The 24,875-nt window shown below is 50.2% G+C and overlaps 2 protein-coding genes across 2 annotated transcripts in view; both read right to left on the minus strand.

Annotated features, from left to right (window-relative positions):
• exoc4 (exocyst complex component 4) overlaps positions 1-15,253 on the minus strand; it is a 57,936-nt gene extending 42,683 nt beyond the window's left edge. Inside the window, 7 exon segments of the mRNA XM_049019255.1 lie at positions 2,235-2,409; positions 5,163-5,385; positions 6,562-6,671; positions 7,124-7,308; positions 10,062-10,256; positions 13,079-13,268; positions 15,098-15,253. Of these exon segments, the coding sequence (XP_048875212.1) occupies positions 2,235-2,409; positions 5,163-5,385; positions 6,562-6,671; positions 7,124-7,308; positions 10,062-10,256; positions 13,079-13,268; positions 15,098-15,177 (1,158 nt within the window). The 5' untranslated portion in view covers positions 15,178-15,253.
• The window catches only part of lrguk (leucine-rich repeats and guanylate kinase domain containing), a 115,243-nt gene that overhangs the window by 51,982 nt on the left and 38,386 nt on the right, over positions 1-24,875 (minus strand). The window lies entirely within an intron of this gene.

A 24,875-nucleotide genomic window follows, 5' to 3' on the forward strand; every position in this document is an offset into this window, starting at 1 on the left:
TCCACGTGCTGGAGGGAGCAGTTGTGGCAGCGGCAATTGGGGGCCAGACGGGGGCAATGACAGATACCTCACCTCGAGAGCCAGTCGCCAGCAGCCAAAGCCTGTATCATGCCTAATAAAAGTCACTCTTCCTGCCCCGGGCATTAAGTAAGCGGAGCGACACTCCAATGCACCCACCTCCCCCCAGCAAAGCAGAATATGCCACATATGCCAGGATCCTTTCACTGCAAAGAGGACTCACTTAAACGCCGCGCACTGGGCGGCGCGCTCAGGGTCTGCACAGAATGTGCAATTGTGGAAGGTTCCAGATCTCCATGTTCACAGGTTCCAGGTTTATCCAGACACATACACATAAACTCAGACCCATACATGTAAACAGTTCAAATATTCTTATCATTGTGGGGACTCTACATTTCTTTCTGCGGGCAAAACCCTAATGTGAACTATGAAAAGTTGCCGCCCAGCCTTAACCGTAACCATAAGTAACTAAACAAAATAAGACTTTTGACATTTTTAGTTTTTCTTATTTTTTTGTAAAACTGAGGTCAATATTGTGGGGACCTGAAAAACGTCCCCCCAAGCGTCCCGGCACAGGACTCCTCTTAACACTCAGCCCCCTAAAGCAGCTCCGGTCACATGGGATCCTGTTCATTACCATCTCCTCCATGTGCATACCCGCTCACTGGAGGCGGCAGAGACCCCCACTCGGCCTGCAAATACCCACTGACTGGTGGCGGCAGCGACCCCCACTCGGCCTGCAAATAACCACTGACTGGTGGCGGCAGAGACCCCCACTCGGCCTGCAAATACCCACTGACTGGCGGCGGCAGAGACCCCCACTCGGCCTGCAAATACCCACTGACTGGCGGCAGAGACCCCCACTCGGCCTGCAAATACCCACTGACTGGCGGCGGCAGAGACACCCACTCGGCCTGCAAATACCCACTGACTGGCGGCGGCGGAGACCCCTACTCGGCCTGCAAATACCCACTGACTGGCGGCGGAGACCCCCACTCGGCCTGCAAATACCCACTGACTGGCGGCGGCAGAGACCCCCACTCGGCCTGCAAATACCCACTGACTGGCGGCGGCAGAGACCCCCACTCGGCCTGCAAATACCCACTCACTGGCGGCGGCAGAGACCCCCACTCGGCCTGCAAATACCCACTCACTGGTTGCGGCAGAGACCCCCACTCGGCCTACAAATACCCACTCACTGGTTGCGGCAGAGACCCCCACTCGGCCTACAAATACCCACTCACTGGTGGCGGCAGAGACCCCCACTCGGCCTGCAAATACCCACTCACTGGTGGCGGCAGAGACCCCCACTCGGCCTGCAAATACCCACTCACTGGTGGCAGCAGAGACCCCGCCCGGCCGGTGAAACAGCACCCGCCTTTCCACGCAGCCCCCCCCCCAGGAATCTGGCACTCAGGCAAGAAGACCAGTCACTTACTGTGCAGATCACCGTCTCCGACAGTGCTGACAGACAGTACCTGATTGGTCATACTGATACGCATATATCACAGGCGACCAATCATGTTCTTGCGTATAAGGAAAGCAGTGATATGTCTCATTATGCCGACAGCTACATAAACGGTACGGTCACAACGAGCCCCAACTGGACAATCAAAGGATGCCAATGTCAAACTTTCAGTTAAGAATATATGAACAAAATAAACTGTAAAAACACTGCAGACCTCAAGCATGTGACACGTACTACTCACAAACTGTTCTCAAGCATCTTTTGGAGACTGAGGGGAAGGCCTGATGGATGAAATTGAAGACACAGCCAGAAGGGAACAGCACCATCTGTGAGCAGCAGGCAAAGGCAGAAGCGGCAACTAACAGGAAGCCAGTAATGGCACTAACACTGCCCCAGACCAGTGAAGAGCACACAGTACAGTGCGTGTGTGTGTGTGTGTGTGTGTGTGTGTGTGTGCTGAAGAACTCAGCTGAATCATCTGACCAACACACGTCAAATCTCAGTGCCTGTCCTAATATGAACCAACAGAAGTGTTATATTAAAGTTACATGTATTTAAGAGATGCTCTTATCTAAAGTGATGTACAGTTGAGAAAACAGGGTCAGACGGTCCCTGGAGCTATTGGGGCTAAATGGCCTTGTCTGACTGTTTAAAACTGGTTCTTCGGTCTAAGGGTCTAAGGTTGTAAGACACAGGGACACTGATGAAGCCCCCTAACATGGCAGGGGAAGGGGGGAGTCAAACACACCTGCAAGACGGTCTGGATCTTGGCGAAGACGTCAGCTTGCTCGTACAGCTTGATGCCCTCCTTGGCGCCCGTGGGCGACACCACTATGCGCTGCAGATGGCCAAGCACGATGCTGTGTGCCCCGGCCACCGCGTTGAACTTGTCGAAGAGCAGCTCCAGCAGTTCCAGCAACAGCCTGTTGGGGGCAGTACAGAGTGAGTCAGAGCATGCAGATAGGCTCCTCACCTCTAGAGGGCACTGAGAACACCATGCGAAGCCATGCGACATGCAGTGTGTAGAGAGAGAAACCGACACTGTTTAATAGGTAAGAACGAACCAGGGATAAATAAAACCCACGTTTAGCGAGTTAATTTAAGTTTCACCTATAATCAGGCTCAAAGACTTGCTTTCCTTAAGTTACCTCAAGTTACCAAAACACACAGTAGCATCTCGGGCTCAGTCAGTAAGGAGAAACAGCATCTAGACACTACAGGGAGAGCCACCATGTCAATGTAAGTGATGTTTTATTTACCGCTTAAGACGGGACTTGAGCAATCAAACAGAAACACAGCAGCAGGTGGGATAAAGGTGCTCGTAGTATCATAAGCACTTTAACAGCCTGAATTGCGGTCAAAGGAATTCAGGAGGAGGAAGAGGAGACCATCAGGTGCATTCAGTTCAGTTGAGGCAGGCCAGCAAAGGAGGAGCCCCAGGCTGCGAGGTCAAAGGTTACCACAGGCGGGCGCATTGAGGGGCTGTGAGGCCTCGCGCAGCAGATGGCCAGCAGGAGACATGCACCAGGGGAAGAGCAGCCTTATACCTGGCTGGCCTCCACATCCCCACCTGCTCTGGAGCGAGACCTGACCGTTGCGGGTGGAGACCAGGCTGCTGTACCTGCCTTGTTCCCATTAACTAATTATAAGGATGCGTGTTCAGACCTGCAGTGGCACATATAAAACCAGTCACTTTATAAACGTCACAGATTCTATTAAACTGGGCCATTCTGGGCCACAGTGCCCAAGTGGACCACTGTCCTGACCAAAGGAACGACCCAGGTGGGTTTGCTTAATGCTGAATTACAGCCCGAAAACTACTGTCTCAGAAACAAGGCCTCTGCTCCTCGGAAAGATCCTACAGCAAAACGTAACATGGCACCGCGTGACAAGGAAGGATTTAGAATGTCCCAGAGTGGCCGCAGCATGCGGATGACGCAGCAAATCCCGGGATCATGGCTCATAATCGCCATTCCCGTGCTGTTCGTCCTGTGAGTATTCCGAGGGCACGCCTGACTCCGCTGTCCGCGCTGCATCCTTTCCGCCGCTCGGTGTTTACACACACACACACACACAGCATTTTCACCAGTTGCCAAGTAACAAAATATAATCTTACATATAACAAGCTGATTATGCAGTGGGTTTCAGTTTGTCTTTCTCCAGAGTACCTTGAGTGCCCAGGATTTACACATTTAAAAGAACTTACAAATAAAAAGATGGCAGTGGGTGTAAAAACAAAAGATCATCACGGTCAAACTTAAGGAGTTTTTCATAGGAGGGAAGAGTACGGAAACTAGTAAAGTTAGTTTGTAAAAATGACAGAACTCTTTGCCAGTCTTGGCCACATCGGAGATTTAGAATTACGGGATGTTATCGGTGTGACAGCTGTGAACACTGGGGTCGTACCTGGTTCCCAAATTGACCCTTCACTTCTTCAGGCTGGTCTGCTCGTCAAAAGTGCTGCCCATGTTAATTCCTCATTAGCACCACTATCTAAGCCCACCCTGCCTGAACCAATTACATGTGACGCAGGCCACACCCACTTCCAACCCAGCAGGGAACTCACCCGCAGCATCCAACCAGACACTTACTCCGGGTTTATTCCGTGAATAAAGGCGGCAAGTAAAACATCCAAAGTCAAGGTGTTAAGTGAGGATGTACGGCAGGGAGCGTAGTCATGCCACAGAGCAGCAGAGTGACATCATGCAGGCAGGTTGACTCCGGGCTCATTCCTCACGCCACTTCACACCATAACCAGCAGGAATGCCTCCCTCCTCCACTGGGGTTTCCATAGCAACAGTGTCCGAGAACAAAACTGTGTGTGCGTAGACACACAGCCGCTAAACACTACTGAAAGATGTGACTTGTTAATCTAAGTCTTTAGGTGCCAAGGCTGAATAGGAGTTGAGCAACAATCCCAAGAGAGCATGCAGCTGAGTAATAGCTACCATTACAGAGAGGCCTGAGTAACTTTCACACACTCACAGGAGGGGGCCAAGTAATGGTAATGATGAGAGTAAGGCCCGAGTAACATTCCCACACATGACAGGGGGTTGAGTAATAGTTATGAGAGTAAGGCTTGAGTAACACCGCACACAAGAAGGGGCTGAGAAATAATTACCATGAGAGAGTAAGGTCCAAGTAACATTCCCACATGACAGGGGGTTGAGTAAAAGTTATCATGAGAGTAAGGCCCGAGTAACATTCCCACACACAAGAGGGGGCTGAGTTGTAGTGTGTGACACAGGCCAGAAGGGGCCTTGGCAGTAGAGGGTCCAGCCCCCAGCCAGAACCCCCCCACCACCTGCTCAGAAGGCACCATAAAATAAGAGACAGGGCTGATCTCCGCAGAGAGTAATTATGCTCTCGAGTGCTGTCATTATCTCGCTCATCCCGCGCTTTCCTTTATGCCTGACAGCAGAGGACTGAAATGGGTAGTAATCTGTGGTGTTTGTGTGAATGATCGGCAAGCTCCCCAGCAACGAAAAGGACCTCAAAAGGGAGATTTAACTGAAGCAAAAACGATTATTTCACCTTGGAAACATGGAGCAGTTATCCCAAACGCAAAAATAAACAGCTGCCGGTAGGACAGTCCCCAAAGTATGCCCAAGGATTACATTTTAGCTTATGAACCCTTAACGAAGGTCTATCGAGGTAAGACAAAGCACCAGCTGACCGGGGCTGCTTCTCCTGGCAGAGGCTCTCCCCCCGCTGGTAGGCATGATCCGCGATTTGGGTGGTGGAGCGCTTGACGATCTGCTTGAGCTCGGGCTCCAGCCGGTCGATGATGGCCTTCACGGTCTCGGGGATCTTCTTCAGCTTGGCCAGGCCCTTGATGAGGATTCCCATGAACTCTGCGCTGTTCTCCTCCGGGTCCACTTCCAGGTCATCCGCCGCCACTGTGGGAGAGAGTGCGCTCGGGGGTCATGGCAGCCGCCATCATCACATGATGACCGCAACCCTAACTGTAATCACCGTGGTGACCGCCGGCTCCACAGCGACTGCTGTCATAGGCTCTTGGGAACTATTCTGAAGCGTAGATTAAACGATGGCCAGATCCGACACCAGCAGGCCCTCATAAGAACACGCGCAGGGCCCCCTACATCATTACCCTCACTCCACACAGTCCAGAAGGCCGCATCAGCTTAGACCAACAGCGACAGAGAGCCCATACTAACTGCAATTTGATACCATTTGTGATTCCCACGTAACAGCAGAATCATAAATGACCTAATGTTTATGGCGACTTAATGGACCTGATTTTCTCCACTGTAGTTTGCACTGTAATTACGACAATTACAGGCTACAAATGAGGTGTGTGCGGCCCCATTAGGCAGAGCTGCCTCGCAAAGGCGGCGCGAGAAGCGCGGGAAGCGCCGGCCGCCACCATCGCCACCACCCCGAGCTGCAGGACCCCGCCGCCAGTAATTGCGAGCTTTTCACATAATGCGGAGAAAACTGCAATTAGCGTGCAGCCGGCCCGGGCCTCGGGTGCGAAGTGAAAGCGCTTTCTGCCGCCGCGGTAAATATGCCGCAAATGGAAACTGTTACGGAGACACGAATCGGACGGGCACTCAGGGGCTCTGGGAACAGCCGAGGAACATCGGGGGGGGGGGGGTTGCTGGTTTATCTTCGCCCATTAATTCATAAGCAACACCCGTGAGGGGGGGGAGGGGGACATTTCATCAGCGTGAAGCCCCTGATGTTTATGTATGAAATTAGCGCTGAGAGCCCGTCACTCTGTTAAGTAAAACAGTTAAGCAACGTTAAGGCTTTACACAGCACTTACATGGGGTGTTCTGGCTTTGTGGGACCCTCTTAATTACATACATTACACATATATTCAGACCCCCGCGTCCCGAGATAGGGAGCCTCATACCCTCCCCCCACCTTCCCAGTCCAGACTCCTGGAGGGCCATGGCATTTGCTAGTTCCCGGTCCAGACGAGCGCTCAGATACAAAGCCATACTGATTATTGCACTAATTATTCCAGCTTAAGCGGCCCCCTCAGGGCCGCACTTGCTGGCAGTATTGAGGGTCCTTGGGCCCTCGACGGGCTGATGATGATTACTGACCGTTACAACCGGAGAGGGGGCCGAACTGGGCGGGGTCCAAGAACTTGCGTGGGGAGGGCACCCCGCTGGCTTCCAGCAGGGGGAGCTGCGTCTGGTCTTTCACTGGCGGGCTGCAGGTTGGGGAAGCAGGAGGGCTGGTGAGATATTGGTTTCTTTCCCATATATGTGCTTTCACCTGGGGGGGGGACCGATAGCTCCCCATGCCGATATGCATCACCGACAGGAGTCAAAGCGTGACACCACTGCGCATGAGTGAGTGTGCATTTGTGCGAGCTCAGAAACGCGTGCAACTACACACAGCCGATCAGCTACATATTGCGTGCGTGTGTTTGCCTCCACTGGGGGGCGCTCACACTCCTATCACTACCAGAGCTAACGGCACAGCTAGGGGCCAGGAAGCAAAGGGGGGTTCATGGCAACATTACAGTACAGTAATACAATCATCGCCCATCCTGCACAATAACCAGGTGGTCAGCTTAATTAAAGCTCGCACAGAGACCCCCTCCACCACCGCAGCCAAGGCATCATGGGTAAAGGGCCCTGTAGAGGGGGGCTGGCTCACCCGCTGGGGCGCCCCCCCCGCTGCCGCTGGCCCACGCGGCCCGTGGACTTGATGTAGAGATGACGGTGCAGCTCGTCGATCAGCACCAGGTGGATGTTCAGCTTCCTGCTGTGAAGCTCCAGGCGAAGGTCGCTGAGGCCCTCCACCTGCAGAAGGTGGCCTTCTAGGGACTCCACCGCCGTCACCTGTGGGGACACAGGGCACCCAGTCACACACGGGGCCACCCCAGGGGACACAGGGCACCCCAGGGGACACAGAGCACCCAGTCACACACGGGGCCACCCAAGGGGACACAGGGCACCCAGTCACACACGGGGCCACCCCAGGGGACACAGGGCACCCCAGGGGACACAGGGCACCCAGTCACACACGGGGCCACCCCAGGGGACACAGGCCACCCCAGGGGACACAGGGCACCCAGTCACACACGGGGCCACCCCAGGGGACACAGGGCACCCAGTCACACACAGGCCACCCCAGGGGACACAGGGCACCCTGTCACGCACGGGGCCACCCCGGGGGACACAGGGCACCCAGTCACGCACGGGGCCACCCCAGGGGACACAGGGCACCCAGTCACGCACGGGGCCACCCCAGGGGACACAGGGCACCCAGTCACACACGGGGCCACCCCAGGGGACACAGGGCACCCAGTCACACACGGGGCCACCCCAGGGGGACACAGGGCACCCAGTCACACACAGGTCACCCGAGGGGACACAGAGCACCCAGTCACACAAGGGGCCACCCCAGGTGGACACAGGGCACCCAGTCACACACGGGGCCACCCCAGGGGACACAGGGCACCCAGTCACACACAGGCCACCCCAGGGGACACAGGGCACCCAGTCACACAAGGGGCCACCCCAGGGGACACAGGGCACCCAGTCACACAAGGGGCCACCCCAGGGGACACAGGGCACCCAGTCACACAAGGGGCCACCCCAGGGGACACAGGGCACCCAGTCACACACAGGCCACCCGAGGGGACACAGAGCACCCAGTCACCGAAGGGGCCACCCCAGGGGGACACAGGGCACCCAGTCACACACAGGCCACCCGAGGGGACACAGAGCACCCAGTCACACAAGGGGCCACCCCAGGGGGACACAGGGCACCCAGTCACACACAGGCCACCCCAGGGGGACACAGGGCACCCAGTCACACAAGGGGCCACCCCAGGGGGACACAGGGCACCCAGTCACACAAGGGGACACCCCAGGGGACATAGGGCACCCAGTCACACACGGAGCCACTCGAGGGGACACCGCGCACCCAGTCACACACAGGCCACCCGAGGGGACACAGGGCACCCAGTCACACACGGGGCCACCCCAGGGGACACAGGGCACCCAGTCACACACAGGCCACCCGAGGGGACACAGGGCACCCAGTCACACACGGGGCCACCCCAGAGGACACAGGCCACCCGAGGGAACACAGGGCACTCGCTCACACAGAGGGTCAGTTGACGGGACACAGGGCACTCGCTCACACAGAGGGTCAGTTGACGGGACACAGGGCACTCGCTCACACAGAGGGTCAGTTGACGGGACACAGGGCACTCGCTCACACAGAGGGTCAGTTGACGGGACACAGGGCACTCGCTCACACAGAGGGTCAGTTGACGGGACACAGGGCACTCGCTCACACAGAGGGTCAGTTGACGGGACACAGGGCACTCGCTCACACAGAGGGTCAGTTGACGGGACACAGGGCACTCGCTCACACAGAGGGTCAGTTGACGGGACACAGGGCACTCGCTCACACAGAGGGTCAGTTGACGGGACACAGGGCACTCGCTCACACAGAGGGTCAGTTGACGGGACACAGGGCACTCGCTCACACAGAGGGTCAGTTGACGGGACACAGGGCACCCACACGTGGTGCCACCTGATGGGACAGGGCTCCCGCTCACACGGGGGGATTGTGCAGGAGAGGGACAGGCCATTTCCAAAGGCCGGGGACAATCTGCACACATAATCAGTGCCTTGGGACAAACTGTGTACACAGACGTCAGCAGAGCAGACAGGAGGAGGACAGGCACAATAATAGGGAGCCTATCTGACCAAGCAGAGCAGGGCCTTCCAGTAAAGGGCAGGGATACCCGGTTGTGACTGGACTGCAGTGCTGCCCTTTTCTGTTTGTATCAAGCCTGTGTGTGTAATAACCACTTATACTAAATGAGAGCAATTTATTAGTGGGAGGTGACAGCCAGATGACAGCGGTCTGGAGAGGAACCCCTCTCATCACTGGGGGGGGGGACGCTCTGGGGTTACGTTTGTGTGCATGTAAATGGGGGCTGTGTTAGCAAAGAGCGAGGTAATGCATCATCATCATCCCCCCCCTTGCACAAATAAAATAAGCATGTGTGAGAGAGAGAGCCTCATTAGGGGGCTGCAGGATGGGAGGGGATGGACTGGATAACGTGGTTACAGGGCTGGACTGTCAGGCTAATCGGGTATGTGAACTCTGCGGGGTCGGAGGGGCCCTCGCCACATGAAGGGGGGGCACTTAGCAGGCTGAGAGGCTCGCAGCATGAAACAGGAGCCGTGTGATGAGATATGGGCGACTAAATGAATAGGGGGGTGTGTTTTGACAGTCACATTGTGAGGGCAGGGAAGAGGACAGAGGAGGAGGGGGGGCGATGGCAGCGGACGGCCGTGACGGGGGACAGGTGGATAATGAGGAAACGCACAGGAGGCAGCTGCCTACAGGGGGTGCAATAACATAAGAAAATGCTTCAACTGGGCTGCAGGTGGCAAACGGTATGTTGCTAGTTCCGATCCCAGGAAGCACAATGCTGGACCCAACACTGAAAGAACCGGCTGCCCATAAATCCCTGTGAAACGTTCCACTCTCACGCTCTCTCTCTCTCACACACACACACACACACACACACACACACACACACACACACACACACACACAGACCCACCAGCATATCAGTGGCGTGTAGGTAGTGCTTGCTGGCCATGCAGGCCTCCAGCTTCTGAGGGACCTGCTTGATGTTCTCGATCTCGTCCAGCAGGTTGAGCACATGCTTATGCTCAATGCCCTCGATCCAGAGTTTCCGCAGCTCGTCCCGTTTGCAGTGAAGCAGCATCTTACATGACTGCAGGTTCTCCTTCACCTAGGGAGGGAGAGAGTGATGTAAGCGGGGGAAAGCGGCCCTCTTCTGGAGACTATCGATGGGACTGATGTGAAGGTGAGCTGCTTAGAATTAGCATGTGTGGCTAAGCCATCAGAGGCTAAAAGATGAAGGGGGCAGGGTTGACCACACCCACCTGAAAGGGTAAGAGAAGTGGGGTTAGGGTCAACCAGAGGCATTTTAGAGAGTAATGGGTCTAGGGGGCGGGACCAACCACACCTTTAAGAGCATCAATTATATTTATTTTAATTGTTCAAAAAGTTATTATTGGTGTCTATTACAATTGATTCACATGCTTCATTGTTCCAAAGACACATTTCACTCATACTGTAAATCTATTCGCTGTCAAACTGTCTGAAACACTTAGAGCCTTAAGACACACCCCCGATGAGGCCAGTGTGCTCTAACTGGTCAGCTTCTACATGTTCCACCACTGTCTTGCAGACTGCAGACAAATCCTTGAAGACAGACGGCCAGTAAGGATTGCATTACAAGGTGACCTCACTATGTCACGGAAGTCAGGGCTGGAATTCCAACGAGGAGTTTCAGACAAATTAGAGAAGAGCGGTTTCTGTGGTGAGTAACTGCCTTTAGAATGTACTGGGGGCCTTAAGACTTTGCAGACATGCACAGAAAGCTATATAACACACTGAAGGAAAGGGAAAAGCCAAGAAAGCATAATAGGGTCCCTCTAAAGGGTAATGCAATTATGGGGCAGGGGGACCAGAGCCACGTAAAAAGAATATAAGATTTGGGGGAGGGCAGGGCCAGCCAAAGCCATCTTGAAGGGTTAGACACCCAGGGGACTAAATAAAAGTAAATCAACAGTCCAATAAACTAAATAAAATTCATAATAAAAGTTTATACAGCTAATACAATCTCTGTATCATACTGAAGGGTTCACAGCACAACTGTCTCCCAGATCCCAATCACAGGCTGGCTGCGAATCACTCTCACTGGCCGAGGGCAAATGAGCAAACGCGAGAGGGCGGGACAGCAACAGCACAGGTACTGGGCACAGCGGCAGGCAGACCACCCAGCCCACACTGGCAGTACGCCGGGAATCAGGAGGTCCGATGGGAAGTCAGAGTAGCAGGGAAGATGCCCGCGATCCAGCTTCCCGGTAAACAGGGAAGAACGACGTCTCCCAGCTCTGACAGCAGTCGGGACCATGGGCAGACAATGTTCCCGAAACATTAGCATAAAAACTGGCCCAGCAGAATGTCTGACAGCAGTGAGACGGTAGCGTTTCAGAAACAGAGGCAGACACACACCTCCCACCCATACGCAGTGCAAATGAGTCTAATGGAGGAGGGAAGGATCTTGGTCACCCTCAGAGGGCGTCCATTAATCTGAGTGATCCGTCTAAGCAAGTAAGCAAACGCTTTACACAAAGTCTGCAAAAATTAGCCCAACGCCATGTGACCTCGCAATGGAATGCCTGCATCCATCCAGTTGCCTCGGAGACCAAGCTGTAAACAGAAGGGGCAGCAGCAGACCCCACCGCCCCCTTCCAGCACACATGGGATCTCTGCACCGTCTCTGACAGCTGTCCCGGTAAACACCGGGAAGCTCTGCGTGACCCCGCTGTACCGCCTGGGCTGCCCATCCTCACAGCCTGACAGGCACCCCGGTGAGCGAGGGTCCTCACGGAGGCGGGTCAGGGTGAGAATAGGGCAGCACAGAGCGTGAAAACGCAAGAGCCGCACTTCACACACACTCAGAACCTGCCCGGCAGGAGCCCGTCCACAGGTGTATGTATGTGGGTGTGTGAAGCACCTCGGCCGTCAGTCTAAGCCAACATCCCCCCCCCCCCCCCGATCTCACCCGTGAGGTTCGCCAGTGTCACCCTAGTAACTGAGCTCGGCACCGTGTGTCTGGAGACCGTTCCCCCATAAAGACGACTATACTCATCCTGCATACTCATCACAGCACAGCAGCGAAACATAATCAGTCTCATAAACTGCTTATTATTCTGCATATAAATAATATCACAGACTAGACAATGCAGAGCATAAGAGCAGGCTGTTCATCAGGAGACACAGCACTTTGTGTTTAAGTGCACATCCCCTGTCCAGCTGCCATCCTACAGACCCTCCCAGTAATGATTAAGCAGCAGTTCTGAGGCAACAACCGGCAAGTCCGTTTGGGATCTGTCTCCAACAGGCTCTATGCGATACAACAAAACCTGGACTGTCCAGGGGTCCCTGAGGACCGGTTTGAACCACGACTCGGCTTCCACACCCAGAGAGGGAACGGGGACTGTGTTTCATTTTTGCTGGACTATGACCAGCAACAACGTCAACCTGCTGACCCTGTCATGTGACCACCAATGACGCCGCCCTGCTAACCCTGTCATGTGACCACCAGCATTACAATAGTTTTCCACTGATATAAAAACTGGTACGAGCACCGAATGACACCACAACACGAGGTGGGGTATTGTGCATTGAATTCAATGGCTGTAGTATATTATAGGGCTGGACGATGTGTGATATTAATACCAACACTGCATGTTATGCACGAACAAAATACTTTTTAAATATCTTGTCATGCCATCCGGATCTTTTTCTTGTATCTGTTCCTTTGACCAGATTACACACACACATATTTATTTATTTATTTAGATGGCAGTTGTAATATGTTTAGAGGCAGGAAATTTGCATAACCAATCAACAGAGAAAGCGATTCAAGTCCCACCCCAAAGTACCAGAGTACCAAAGAAGTACCCAAGCTGCTTGGAAAAGGAAAATACCAAAAGTACCAATGTTTTGAGAGCATTGGGATGCCTGCCGCTCGCTTACCTGCTTGATCTTGTTGCGGGAGCTGGTGATGCGCTCAGTGATGCTCTGGTAGGTGCGGATGGCTGTGGTCAGCTCGGTGTAGTGCTGCACTATCTGCTGGTCCAGGTCGCGGTCACACTTCTCGTAGGCCTCCTCCAGGCGACCCTTCTCTGTCTCCCGGTCCTGCACATTGTCGCTGCTCGACAGTGTCCTGCGCAGAGATCGCGCGTGCACAAGTCAGCGGCCAGAGCGATGTGCTTTCGGCTAAGCCACACCGACGCCCCAATGGAAATTAGTCGCATGACAACAGAGCATTCATCATGACAGCTGTCGCTTGGGGATACACACCCCCGCAGACAGATCAGACGGTTGGAGACACTCTCCTCTGACTATCTACAGAAGCTCATCTGCCTGGAAACATCCCCAAGACGAAGCGAAAAGCAATAAAACCAATGGAGAAAGGCTACTACAGCTAGGAGCTAACTGTGTGGGTTCAAAGACCTGAAGAAAGACAGCAAGAGGTGAGGCATGGGGGCATCCTTATGAGTGGGACATGTAAACTCAGCACAGGGAACTCTGCTCTCAGCTAAATGCAGAGGGGCAAGGGACTCGGGAGAAGATAATGAAACCACAGTAAAATGCTCACAGCACTTCAGCTTTTCATCACGGCCCATTAATTTAACAGCAAACAAAACTGCACACGAGTACAACATCTGACTGCCAAATCCTGGCATGGGGCCTACAGAGTAGTGGGGGGCACACTCGCCCTCAGGCCCCCTACCGAGCAGAAGAAAGAGCCGGCCCCATCCGCGAGAAGCACAGAGCCTTCAGTAAAGCTCTTTCCATGTCCTGCCAGATTCACAGCAGACAAGACTGATTTATGGCATTCAACTTCACCGGAGGGATGTCTCAAGCATGCCTTATTAAGTCAGCTTGAATCAGTGCCTCCTACAGGCTGGTCGGGTTTAGTTTGCAGGTGTAATACAGGGAGTGGATTTCTTACTGTTGCATAAATCCAGTTATATATGGTGCCAAAATTGTTGGATACAAATATACAGTAGAGACCTCACTGCAGTAGTGAGACTTGAAGACCTGAAGATCTTTCACCCAGGGTTACATGATCAGCTGAGCAAGGCATCTTCACAAGACAACAAGGTTGTATGTTGTACATATAATATATTTCACACCATTTGCTTCCCTGTTTTTGATGAAGGTTTACCTGGTGATTGACTGAAGGGTATTAATACCAGGCATAAACCATCTGCGTTGATTTTGGGCGTCGTTTACTACACAATATGCTCTGTGTAGGGAAACTTTTGGTATGTGAGGTGACCTCTGAGGAGTGGGAAATCAGGGACTAATCTTGCAGGGAGGGGGGTAGTGGAGAGAGGATGAAGGAAGACGGGAGAAGCTACTGCACGGCACGAAGAACCAGGAAGCGGAGACCGGCAGCGGCTCACCAGACGCTGAAATTGACTCTGGACGTCGCGTTTCTTCGCATGCAATTTCACAGGCCAGCTCCCCGAAAGCCAGACGGGAATGTGCGGCGTTTTAAAACGGCGGAGCTCCGTCTCCCTCAAAGGGATGCGGAGGAAAGAACGCCGCCGATAAAGATACATGCACCTCAAACAATCTACACCGCTGCCGAACACTTTATCCTCCGTCTGTCCTCAGTAATGGACGCTTTACCTCTTTTACGCTCAAGTAATTAATGTCAACGTTAATATTTATTCTTAAACGTAGCGCTCCCTTTTATATACTGCAATTAGATGTAAATAACAGCTTGTTATTTCAGGTGTTCATCTCCGATACAGCATAAATGCCGCCTATTTAACCCTCGCGTACACTGTATTACATTTATGCGGAATTGTTTTATCGTGATTTAAAATAGAGCCTCAAAACACCGGATACAGAAGAACGTAACTGATAATCCAGGCCGAAAACAACGCCCGTTTATCGGCAGTAAGGGGTTTGCCACCCACCCCAAACCAAGGAGCTGACTACTTTCCAGTCACCTGTGCAAACGGCCACCTTGCCTACCTGATGACAGAGATGAGAAGCCCGGAAGGGTCATTGCTTTTCGTGACTGAACCCCGGTATCTCCCCGTATCGGCCGCCATTTCCCCCCCGTAAGCTGCTACACCCAAACACGGCGACAATCTAACGGGGCGCTGCCGTCAGCCAATGGCAGCCCGAGAAACGGCCACTGGAAGGACACGTGCAGCATGTGTGGTTGAGAAGGCAACCTCTAGTACATCGTGGGATATGTAGTTTTTCCGCTTTTACTTAAAAAAATCGTGTTTTGTTGTTTGTTTTGTTTTGATATTTCCACCCATCCATCCATTTACTGTAACCGTTTGTCCTATTATAGGTCGCTGGGGTGTTCTGGTATTTATTAATAAATAACTGAATTATATACGTGTATAAGGACCAATAAGTGCTATTTCTGTCCCCAGGACATTATATGTATAAATATGCATGAAAAGTAGCCTTAGAATACATGTTATTATAAAGCAAAGGTTCCACAAAGTCATCATTGCAAATGTATCACACATAATGTAAAACATTAATGAAAACTACAATACACTGAAAAAACAGAGCGTCACCTGTCTCTGCTCACTGACGCTGCACTTCACCATGATTAACAACCATCACAAATCTTGTTTTTGTGTTGTTCGGTGACGATATTTTCCATTTATGCTTTAAATACATTTTCACTATGATAAATCAATAATATGCTAGTTAAATACACATTTTAATCGTGTCCTCAGGTTTTCACTGTAATGTAAGCTCTCACTTTCATGTATTTTTCATGATATTAATTAGTATGTATCAAGCGGTTCTTCATGAATTTGCTAATTTTATGCTAAAGTTCAGTGCTGTTGCTTTCTGTCCTGTTACTCATATAAGGTGAAAAGTACAACTTGCATGCATATATAGTGATTTTTTTAAAGACAAATATACACTTTTGAACATTTAACCCATCCATCCATTTTCCAAACCGCTCATCCTTCTGGGTCGCGGGGGTCCGGAGCCTATAGGTCCAGCCCATCACAGGGCACACTCACACATGCACTTCTACGGGCAAGTTAGTAACTCTCATTAGCCTCAGCATGTCTTTGGACTGTGGGAGGAAACCGGAGTACCCGGCGGAAACCCCACGACGACATAGGGAGGACATGCAAACTCCGCACACATGTAATCCAGGTGGATACTCGAACTAGGCTAGCAGAGGCGCGAGGCAACAGTGCTAACCACTCCACCACCATGCATGTGCACCTCATTTAACCCATAATTTCTTTAAAATTCTTTGAAATTCATGGGAACACAAGAGAACTACCTGTAATTCATATGGTTTTCAAATGATTTAAAGTAAAGCTGCTTGAGGTTTTACAGGATTGAGAAAAATGCATCCATCTTCCACTTAAAAATGGAAATAAAGTTACCTGAAATTGACCGTTCACATTTTGAATAGTTAAATATGTTTAATTAGATTCAGTGTTCAAAAATATTTTAAAAAATCAATTTAGTTTTGAAGATTTATAACATACAAATGGCACCAACTCATAACCATTGCTTAAACTACATCTTACTTAAAATGCATGTAGAGATAGTTCGTATGAAAAAGGATGTTTGGCACACTTTGAGATACAGTGTGACGAGTTGGCTGGTATTTTGTTTTTATTATGGTTTTCAAATAAACCTATCTGTGTAAAAGAAAATCGGTTGTGTAACACTTATGCAATTTTATGAGAAGAACAAAAGTATTCGGATAATTCGCGATTGTTCACATTATATTTTATAATGTTATATAATTTTTGTAGCAAACTATTTATCCACCTTCCAACCGCTTATCTGCATATTTTATTTTATTTCATATACTGCGCTGTAACCTTTAAAAGAACAAAGCAACACGTCCGTTTCAGTTGCACGGGAAGGCTGGAATGCAGGCAGAAACAAATGCTTGTCATCACAGAATCTCAGTAGAGACCCTGATACATTACCGTGCGACTGGGGTGCTTCACCTTAACTAGTCCAGTAGAACATCCTGCTGTGCAAATAGGTGACAGTTGTAAGTGGTTTTAGATAATAACATCAGCCAAGAAAATGCGCGTAAATGTATTGTAATGGTCAAAACTGTCAAGATAGTGCGCTTACCTTGTTTTTTTATGGTCATTTTCGAAGATTCAGACGCGTGAGAGGGTTATTATATGTGAAATATGACATTGGCTTTCAGTGCATCCCCAGTCAGCCTGGGGCATTGTTTTCTCATTCCGGAGCCCTCTGTAGGATGTGATCCAGGGGGTCGTTCGGTTAACATGAAGTCCGTGACTGACATCGATAACTTAACTGTGCCTGCATGGTTTAAATCTCCCTTTCCATTTGGAATAGCGGGCAAGAAGCTAGACTTAAGAGCAGAAGGTAGAAAGTTAAAGCGCAGCTGTTACTTTCATCAAGACACTTAATCTAAATTGCCTGTAAAATATCCAGTTATGTTAACGGACAAAGTGTGAAGCAGAGGGCTCTGCTGTATAAGACCATCTCCCAAACACGTAAAGAATGAAATAATGTCACAGCTGGGGAAATTGCTTCAGTAAATACCCAACATGTCTCTGTAATGGAAGTTGCCCTGCAATAAAAGCTTCTGCTAAACCCATAAATATTGTGATGAATTTTGAACTGTGTCCCCGGTGAAGCGAAATGATTTATGGCGTGACAGAGACGGTCCCCGCCCGGTTCCGCGCATCTCCAAGGAGGCATCGCTGCGATAACTGCAAAGGCAAACTAACGTCTTGCTGCCAGAAAGAAGTACTCCCCGCCGTGAACTTTGCAGATTTTTATTTATTTATTTTAAATTCATTCATAAATCTGTTTATTTACAGATTTTAATAGGCCTATTGCTTTACCTTTTTTGAGAAGGTTATTTAAAATGACCCGCATCAACAAAATTTAATCCAGCAAACTAATAATGCCAAGCCGTAATATAACTGACTCATTTTTAAAATTAAAACATCTTTCTCCCTCAGTTGCTTCACACATGTCATAGGCCTACATGCATCTGTGCTAGTTGACAGTTCTGCATATTTAAAATCGTAATATCACCGTCGTTTCTCCTATTTTGTCTCTTTACATTTTATTCTAATCCTATTTCGGAAGGATTAAATATCCTAATAAAAACTGTAATATCTCCAGTCTTGTTCCAGGCTTTCCCAAGGAAGACTTTAAGCAGCTAGATGGTGGGTGAGGGATCGGTTGTCTGAGGGATCAACCTGTTAACCAGGACATAGTGGGCTGTGAGTCCCAGGTGGGCTGCAGTGTAACGTCCTTCCCCTTTAAATACTTCAGCGCATCCAGCTGTGAAATTGGTCATATATAAAATGACGAGGTTTGTCAGTCCCACTTTGAATAACGGCATCTGATAAGCACAGGTGTAATTAATGAAAATAAAACATCAAACCGTCAATATAGAGCATGTCATTGAGAACGAAATGGAGAATGAACAGAACACGTCCTCTGGGCGGAACGTCTGGGCTGCGTCCGGTGCCGGATCCGGCCTGAGCGAGACACGTTAATGCCCATACATTTAGGGCCATTACCGGACATTAGCGACGCGGGCTGATCGTCTTGCCAGCCTCGAGTCTCCACATCAGCAGCAAGACTCGATGGAAACAAAGTGTGGACGTTGGGGAGGGATGAAACAAAGGCACGTAAGAAGAAGAAGCCCTGCATTAATCTCCGCTAATTACCCTGAGACAAGCACGGGTATAAACGCGATGGATGCTGCGCCCCCTGCTGATCGCTGCAGAGAATTCCGCGGTATATAAGGTGGTGTCTGGTGCCGCGGGTGACGGGCATCATTCCGAGAGCAGCTGAATGCAGCGATCCTTTTCAGAAAACAGTCGAGTTCACTTGAGTTCATTTTCCTTGCGTATAATCCCCCTGGCTCTTACAGGGACGAAGGAAGAATGTTGGCAATTACATCCTTTTTTCCCGATGAAATAATTTTAATTAACCTAGTTGATGAATTCCAAGCCTCCATTGTATACAATATAAGTACACGCCAATTCTCCCCTCACCCCGTAAATCCTCCAGCGTTTGCCTTAAACAGCAACATTTGTTCTGTTACTAAGTCTAGGGGGGGAGAGTCAAAGACTTTCAAAGAAGTGTTGGAGGGGCCAGGGGCCCAGCACTGTACGGGGGCTCAAAATCTGCTGTCAGGGGCTCCCTGCTCAGCAAAATCTACAGAAAAATTTACAGGGTGGGGCCAAGCTGACATTTCTAGCAATAACCCTGATGGTGAGTGATTTTGGAAGTGAAATATTTTGGATGTTCTCAGCCCAAAAAATGAGACATTGCCGAGAAAACACTGATATGCTAATCACTGATCCATCACATGAGGCTTGTGCTGATCCAGAACCTTCAGCAAGGGATTGTAACCTGTACAGAAAGCCAGCCAGGCACACACCTGTGTGTGGAAAGCACACAAACATGGAGGGGGGGGTACATGCAGGGACGGATTATGGGTTGTGTGGGCCCCTGGGCAAAATGTTCGTGAGGCCCCCCCCTCCCCCCCCCCCCCCCCACCATCACCAGCACCACCACCACAACCACCACAATTCAAGGGCCCTTGGCAGCCAAACGCCCTCCCTATAGGGTCAAGGGCCCTTGTAGGCAGAGGATCAAAGAATGTAGGCCCTCTAAAATAGACAAACGAAAATACATTGTTGATAAGCGTTGCAAATTGTTTTGGGCTGGGGGCCCCACGGGCCCCCTGCAGCCCAAGGGCCCCTGGGCAGCGGCCCCGCTGGCCCGGTCCGTAATCCGTCCCTGGGTACATGTACACAAAAGGCCAGGCCAAATTCGAACCCGCAACCCTGGATTTGTGTGGCTACAGCTATACTCAACACACCATTATGTCAAGAATAATATTAAATAAATGTAAAAATTGCCGTAGCGTGCCTGGTCAAATTTCGATTAATACAATGGCGGTCCCGTTTGAAGGTGGCCCCCATGACTTCCACACTGTTAGCACCCATTCAGGTACAAGGCCACAGGTGGAAACCCGCTTAAATCAGAACAAAGAAAACTTATTTGCAATAGATTAGAAGCTTTCTATTACAGTAGAATTCATATTTATTAACCCATTTCACCTTTCTTATCAGGGGTATTTGGGATTCTGTATAGAACAGAATGTATGCTTCTTATGCACAAAAATTAAATAAAATGTAATTAATGAATAAGTTCATAGTTAGGGCGTGCTGGATGAGCACCGATGTTGCACTGACCGAGCAGCACTGCACGGAGTTTATCTGGCTATAGTGTTAATACGCTAGATGCTACATGCTAATATGATGGCATACAGTATGCTAATGACGGCTTGGCAGCCCCTCTCCGAGACGAGAGGCAGTACACTCACACTCACACACACACACACACACACACGCGCATGTAAACACACAAAAGAGCACTTTGCTAGATGAAAAGCATGTTGATACTGTCATTTGTGGCATTCTCAGATTGTCATCTGTGGTTGGGCGTGGGGGTGCATTAACGGTCACCTCTGGCACGGTAAACGGAGGCAAGGGCTCCATTGGCCCAATTGGTGTGTCGGCAGTGCTGATAGCATCAGCAGCGTCTGGGAGGCCTTTGTGCAGAGTGATCGCGGAGCATCCCTGGGAGACTTCCAGTTTCACACACGCTTATCTACCTGCGTTTGCTCTGGTCTTACCCATCAGTCTGGCTAATCTATCACCTTCCTCCTGATGAAAGGGAACAAAGGCTGTGTGTCGGGGTGACACCGGCTGAGGTGAGCTGAAGGACTTTCAAACCACAAACAGTGTTTGTGGACGGCGTCTGCAGACCCAGGGCCCGGTCATGTGATCAGGGCCAGGTGACCTCCTCCCTCCGGGACTCACGAGATTCGAAAATCTGCACACATTCCTGCCAATATGGAACTTAAAAAGCAATAAGATATGATGTGATTTTAAGATCTCTGCCACACATTAGCCGATATTGCCGCAATTCAGAATTGCACTTCTGACACTGGTCCTTGTAAGTTATTTGATTATTGTGCCTGGAATTTAAGTTAAAATGATCAGAGCGTATCATGCAAAACCCTGTGGATATTAACAAATTCAGATAATTGACATCTTACTGCAGCACACTAGGGCTCTTGCGCCACGTTGACTCAAAGCAACACATCTCGTGGGCTACATATCCCATAATTACTCATGGAAGGTTTATCTGCTTAGAGTCGTCACATCTCCAGACAATATAAACAACACCTTCAATTCCTCTCCTCACCCACATGCCTGCAGATCATATTTCACTCGATTCATAATAACTAGCTTATTATTGCACTGTAACCATTGTAAGGGTTGGAGAGTAAAGTGGATATAACAACAACTGAGGAGATTAAGGTCTGAGTTACATGTGGCTTTTTGCATGTGAGGAGTACTGTTCCTATGGTAACTGGGAAGATGCCCATATGTTACAGGAAATGGTGACGAGTGCCGCCTTTGTTTTTCAGTTAATTATGTTTATGGCTGCTGGAAATGTCCCGGGAATGAAAGAACGCAAACGCCTCGTAATTTTTTCAGCGACAGGAACATTAAATTTCAGCATCCGCGACGTTCATCAAGTGCGTCTGACATCGGTTTTGTTCGCCGGACATAAAAAAAAAAACATCAAAATGAACCTGAGGTGTTTCGGAGCCGTTCTGACGCGCACTTTGCAAAAAGGGCCCCAAGGTTTATTTTTCACGCAGAGCTGGAAACGCTCTGTGTTTCTCCCTAATGGATTCCACCATACTGAGGGAAAAACATAGAAGTTTCTCTTCTGACTTGAGGAGGCACGCGACCCTTAAATGGGGGCATGCGCCGAGCTGAAGACGCAGCGGACTGCTCGCTCCGTCGCATTGCCAGCTGGACCTTAGCGACGTGGGTGATGCTTGGCTGCAGTTTCAATCTTAGCGGGCTATTCTCTTTGAGACGGATCCTCCCTACCCCGGCACAGAGAGCCGGGAATCAGACTCAGCGCTCTGTTTATAAAAGACAACATTAACAACAGGAACATACTTAATGAGGCACTTCATCGGTCTCTCTGTAGGGGGCGCTTCAGAGAGACAGCTACAAGCACACTCTTATTTCCTCTTCAAGCGTCTCCCCTGGGGCCAAGACGTCCTCCCAGGCCTCATCGACCACGTGCCATTTCCCGCCCTGGTCTCCGCTCCTTCCTCCTTAGACATGCTTTGTGAGCCATGTCCTTTATAGACTTTCACACAAGCTCGGTCATCTTGGGGAAGCGTCCTCACGGAATCCTCTGGTCCCTTAGACTGGATCATACAGACATAACAACACCATTAAAGAAGAACACCATTTCGCCCATTTCTGGATTGGCTTCTCGTGCCCTGATGGGATTACAGGCATCAGTGCCCCCTCCCACTTCACAGTCCTTTCTTTCCATGCCCTCTGTCCTTAAATTGCATTAAAATGCATTGAAACACAAACACAAGTGGTCCTTAAATTTCACCTGTTTACCTATTTATCTGTTTAGCTATGCTCCTGCTTGTAGACAGGCAGGTATTTGATGTCTGCAGTACAGCTGATTTATTTTGTCCTCCATACGTCAACCTCACTGAACATTCTCTTATTGTGATTTATAGAGCATGATTCTGCATGTCATTAGACCTGGGCAGGTTATTCCCGGTCTGTGCTGCGTTCCCGTTATTTGCTGCTTCAGGGACTGAAACTGACCTGGATCGTCTGTCGTTTACGGGGGTCCTTCACACGCCGCTGCCTCCTGCTCTCCAGCAGGTCAGCCGTCGCAGCAAGGCCCCCGTTCGCGAAGCGGCATTTAGAGAGCCCCGCCCGCAGCCCCCTCCAGACACGATAATGGACACATCTACTTGAAATAGCTACGAAGCTGACTATAAATGGAGTTGCAGCTCTGAGTTTAATCTCCGGGTCGTTCGTTATATAGGCCGTCTTTTTGATTTATACGGCGCGCCATTTAGAGTCCGGGCCCAGTGAGCGGTGAGGATGTGGGTGTTCCCGCCGTTCGCTGCCTAATGGAATCATTTTCTTACGGTGTGATTATAAGCACATTCAAATCCGAAGTTTACAGAACTTTTACATTAAGAACGACACATCCTGCAGTTTGCAAAGTGGGTGTCTGCCGAGGATATCATATTTATGGCCTTTCCAGGAAAGATCTTTTGCCGAAAAACCAGGTGATCTAAGCTGAATGAACTGGAGCTCCTAATGTCTTCCCGGGGTTCAGACCTCTGAGTAATGGAGCTTGATTAACCTCACTCTGTTAAACTGTTACACGCTATGTTATATATTGCATCTATTAACAGTTATAAGGTACGGGTGCTATGAGATGGGTGTTCTGAGTATGCCTGTGTGGATTAAAATTTAAACGTATTACCTTAATTTATTAATGCTTCTCAGGCAGCATTATAAACAGTGTGAATTGAATTAAATTATTTAAATCGTGCACCTTGTGCATATTACAGCTTCACATCAATCTTATCATGCTTAAAGGAAATGAACTGAAAATATGTATGTCTGTTAGAGGCTATCTCTGAGGTCAGACTTAGAGGAGGGTGAGGCCGGTTCTGAGTGCAGCCCTAAGCCGTCACACCACCTGCTGGTGAGTAACACATATTGCATGTGCCCCGCAGTGCTATGACGTAACGCACATAATCCCGCACAAATTGCAGTGCCTGTTTTTTTTTCCACAGAGCTGTTCTCTCGGTCTCGTCCGATTAAACAAAATCAGATACAAAGCCACTATTGGGCACATCAATATCAGTGATAGTCTGGCCAGCACCTGTTCCCTGTTGGTGCTGCAGTGTGTTCAGCTGGGTCTGCCGAAAACGTTCTACATCTTCTGCATTCTCACAGCTTAGCCCTAGACACCCATCGTTCTCTGCCTATCAACCATCCACTGCATCAGCCACTGTGTGACACTGGCTGCCATAGTTACCCCTCCCCACCATGAAACAAGGATGCCGTCCTCTCAATCACTGCTCTGCCCCGCTGCTGGTAAGTTCAACCCGCTCAATGTAAACGCGCACCTTCTTCCCTCCTCGGGGTCTCTTCGGTTCCCAGGCCGTGGTGCCATGTGTGAAAGCCTGCCACGTTTGTGCACAGTTATTTTGCACCTTGTCATTTGTACCACTCATTTGTACCACTCCGTGCCCTTATTTGGTCATTGGGTGTGTCCGGATGGGTCATGTGACACAGGTAGTGAGGCAGTCGCGTGAGCACAGCTGTTGCGCTTCCTCTGGCTCACAGCAAAGCTGTGGGCCGCGCCGCCGCTCTATTAGCAGACTTTAATAGCATCATTACAAAAATTAGCATATTAGATCACGTTTCCAGCTATCTTTTGAGGAACGCAGTAGGAAGGGCTCGCTTTTGATTAATTTCATGAGGGGTGCAATTGGCAAACTGACAATGAAACAATTAATTCCGACTGGTAATAAGTAATAAAGCTAATTAGCCCGCTTTGTAATGAAGCACTCGATTTTGTCAAGTGGAGACACTGCTGCACAGCCTCCTCCTCCTCACTGCTCCGCCTGTCACCACTCACTCTGCCAGTCGTCACAAGGCCTTTTCTTCCTTAATCCTGCGTTTGTTTATTTACTTGGCCCTGCCCCTGGTGCATTAAATGAGTTTACTCTGCCATGTGTGAACTATCTGGCCTGGTCGTTTAGACGTCTCCACGTTTAAACCCTCTGCCAGACCAATGCCATTCATTCAGCCTGTGGTTTTCTCTGCTGGGGGGCAGGGAGGCAGGGTCCAGATTACCT

This window comes from Brienomyrus brachyistius, chromosome 1 (assembly GCF_023856365.1).
Source record: "Brienomyrus brachyistius isolate T26 chromosome 1, BBRACH_0.4, whole genome shotgun sequence".
Lineage (NCBI taxonomy): Eukaryota > Metazoa > Chordata > Actinopteri > Osteoglossiformes > Mormyridae > Brienomyrus > Brienomyrus brachyistius.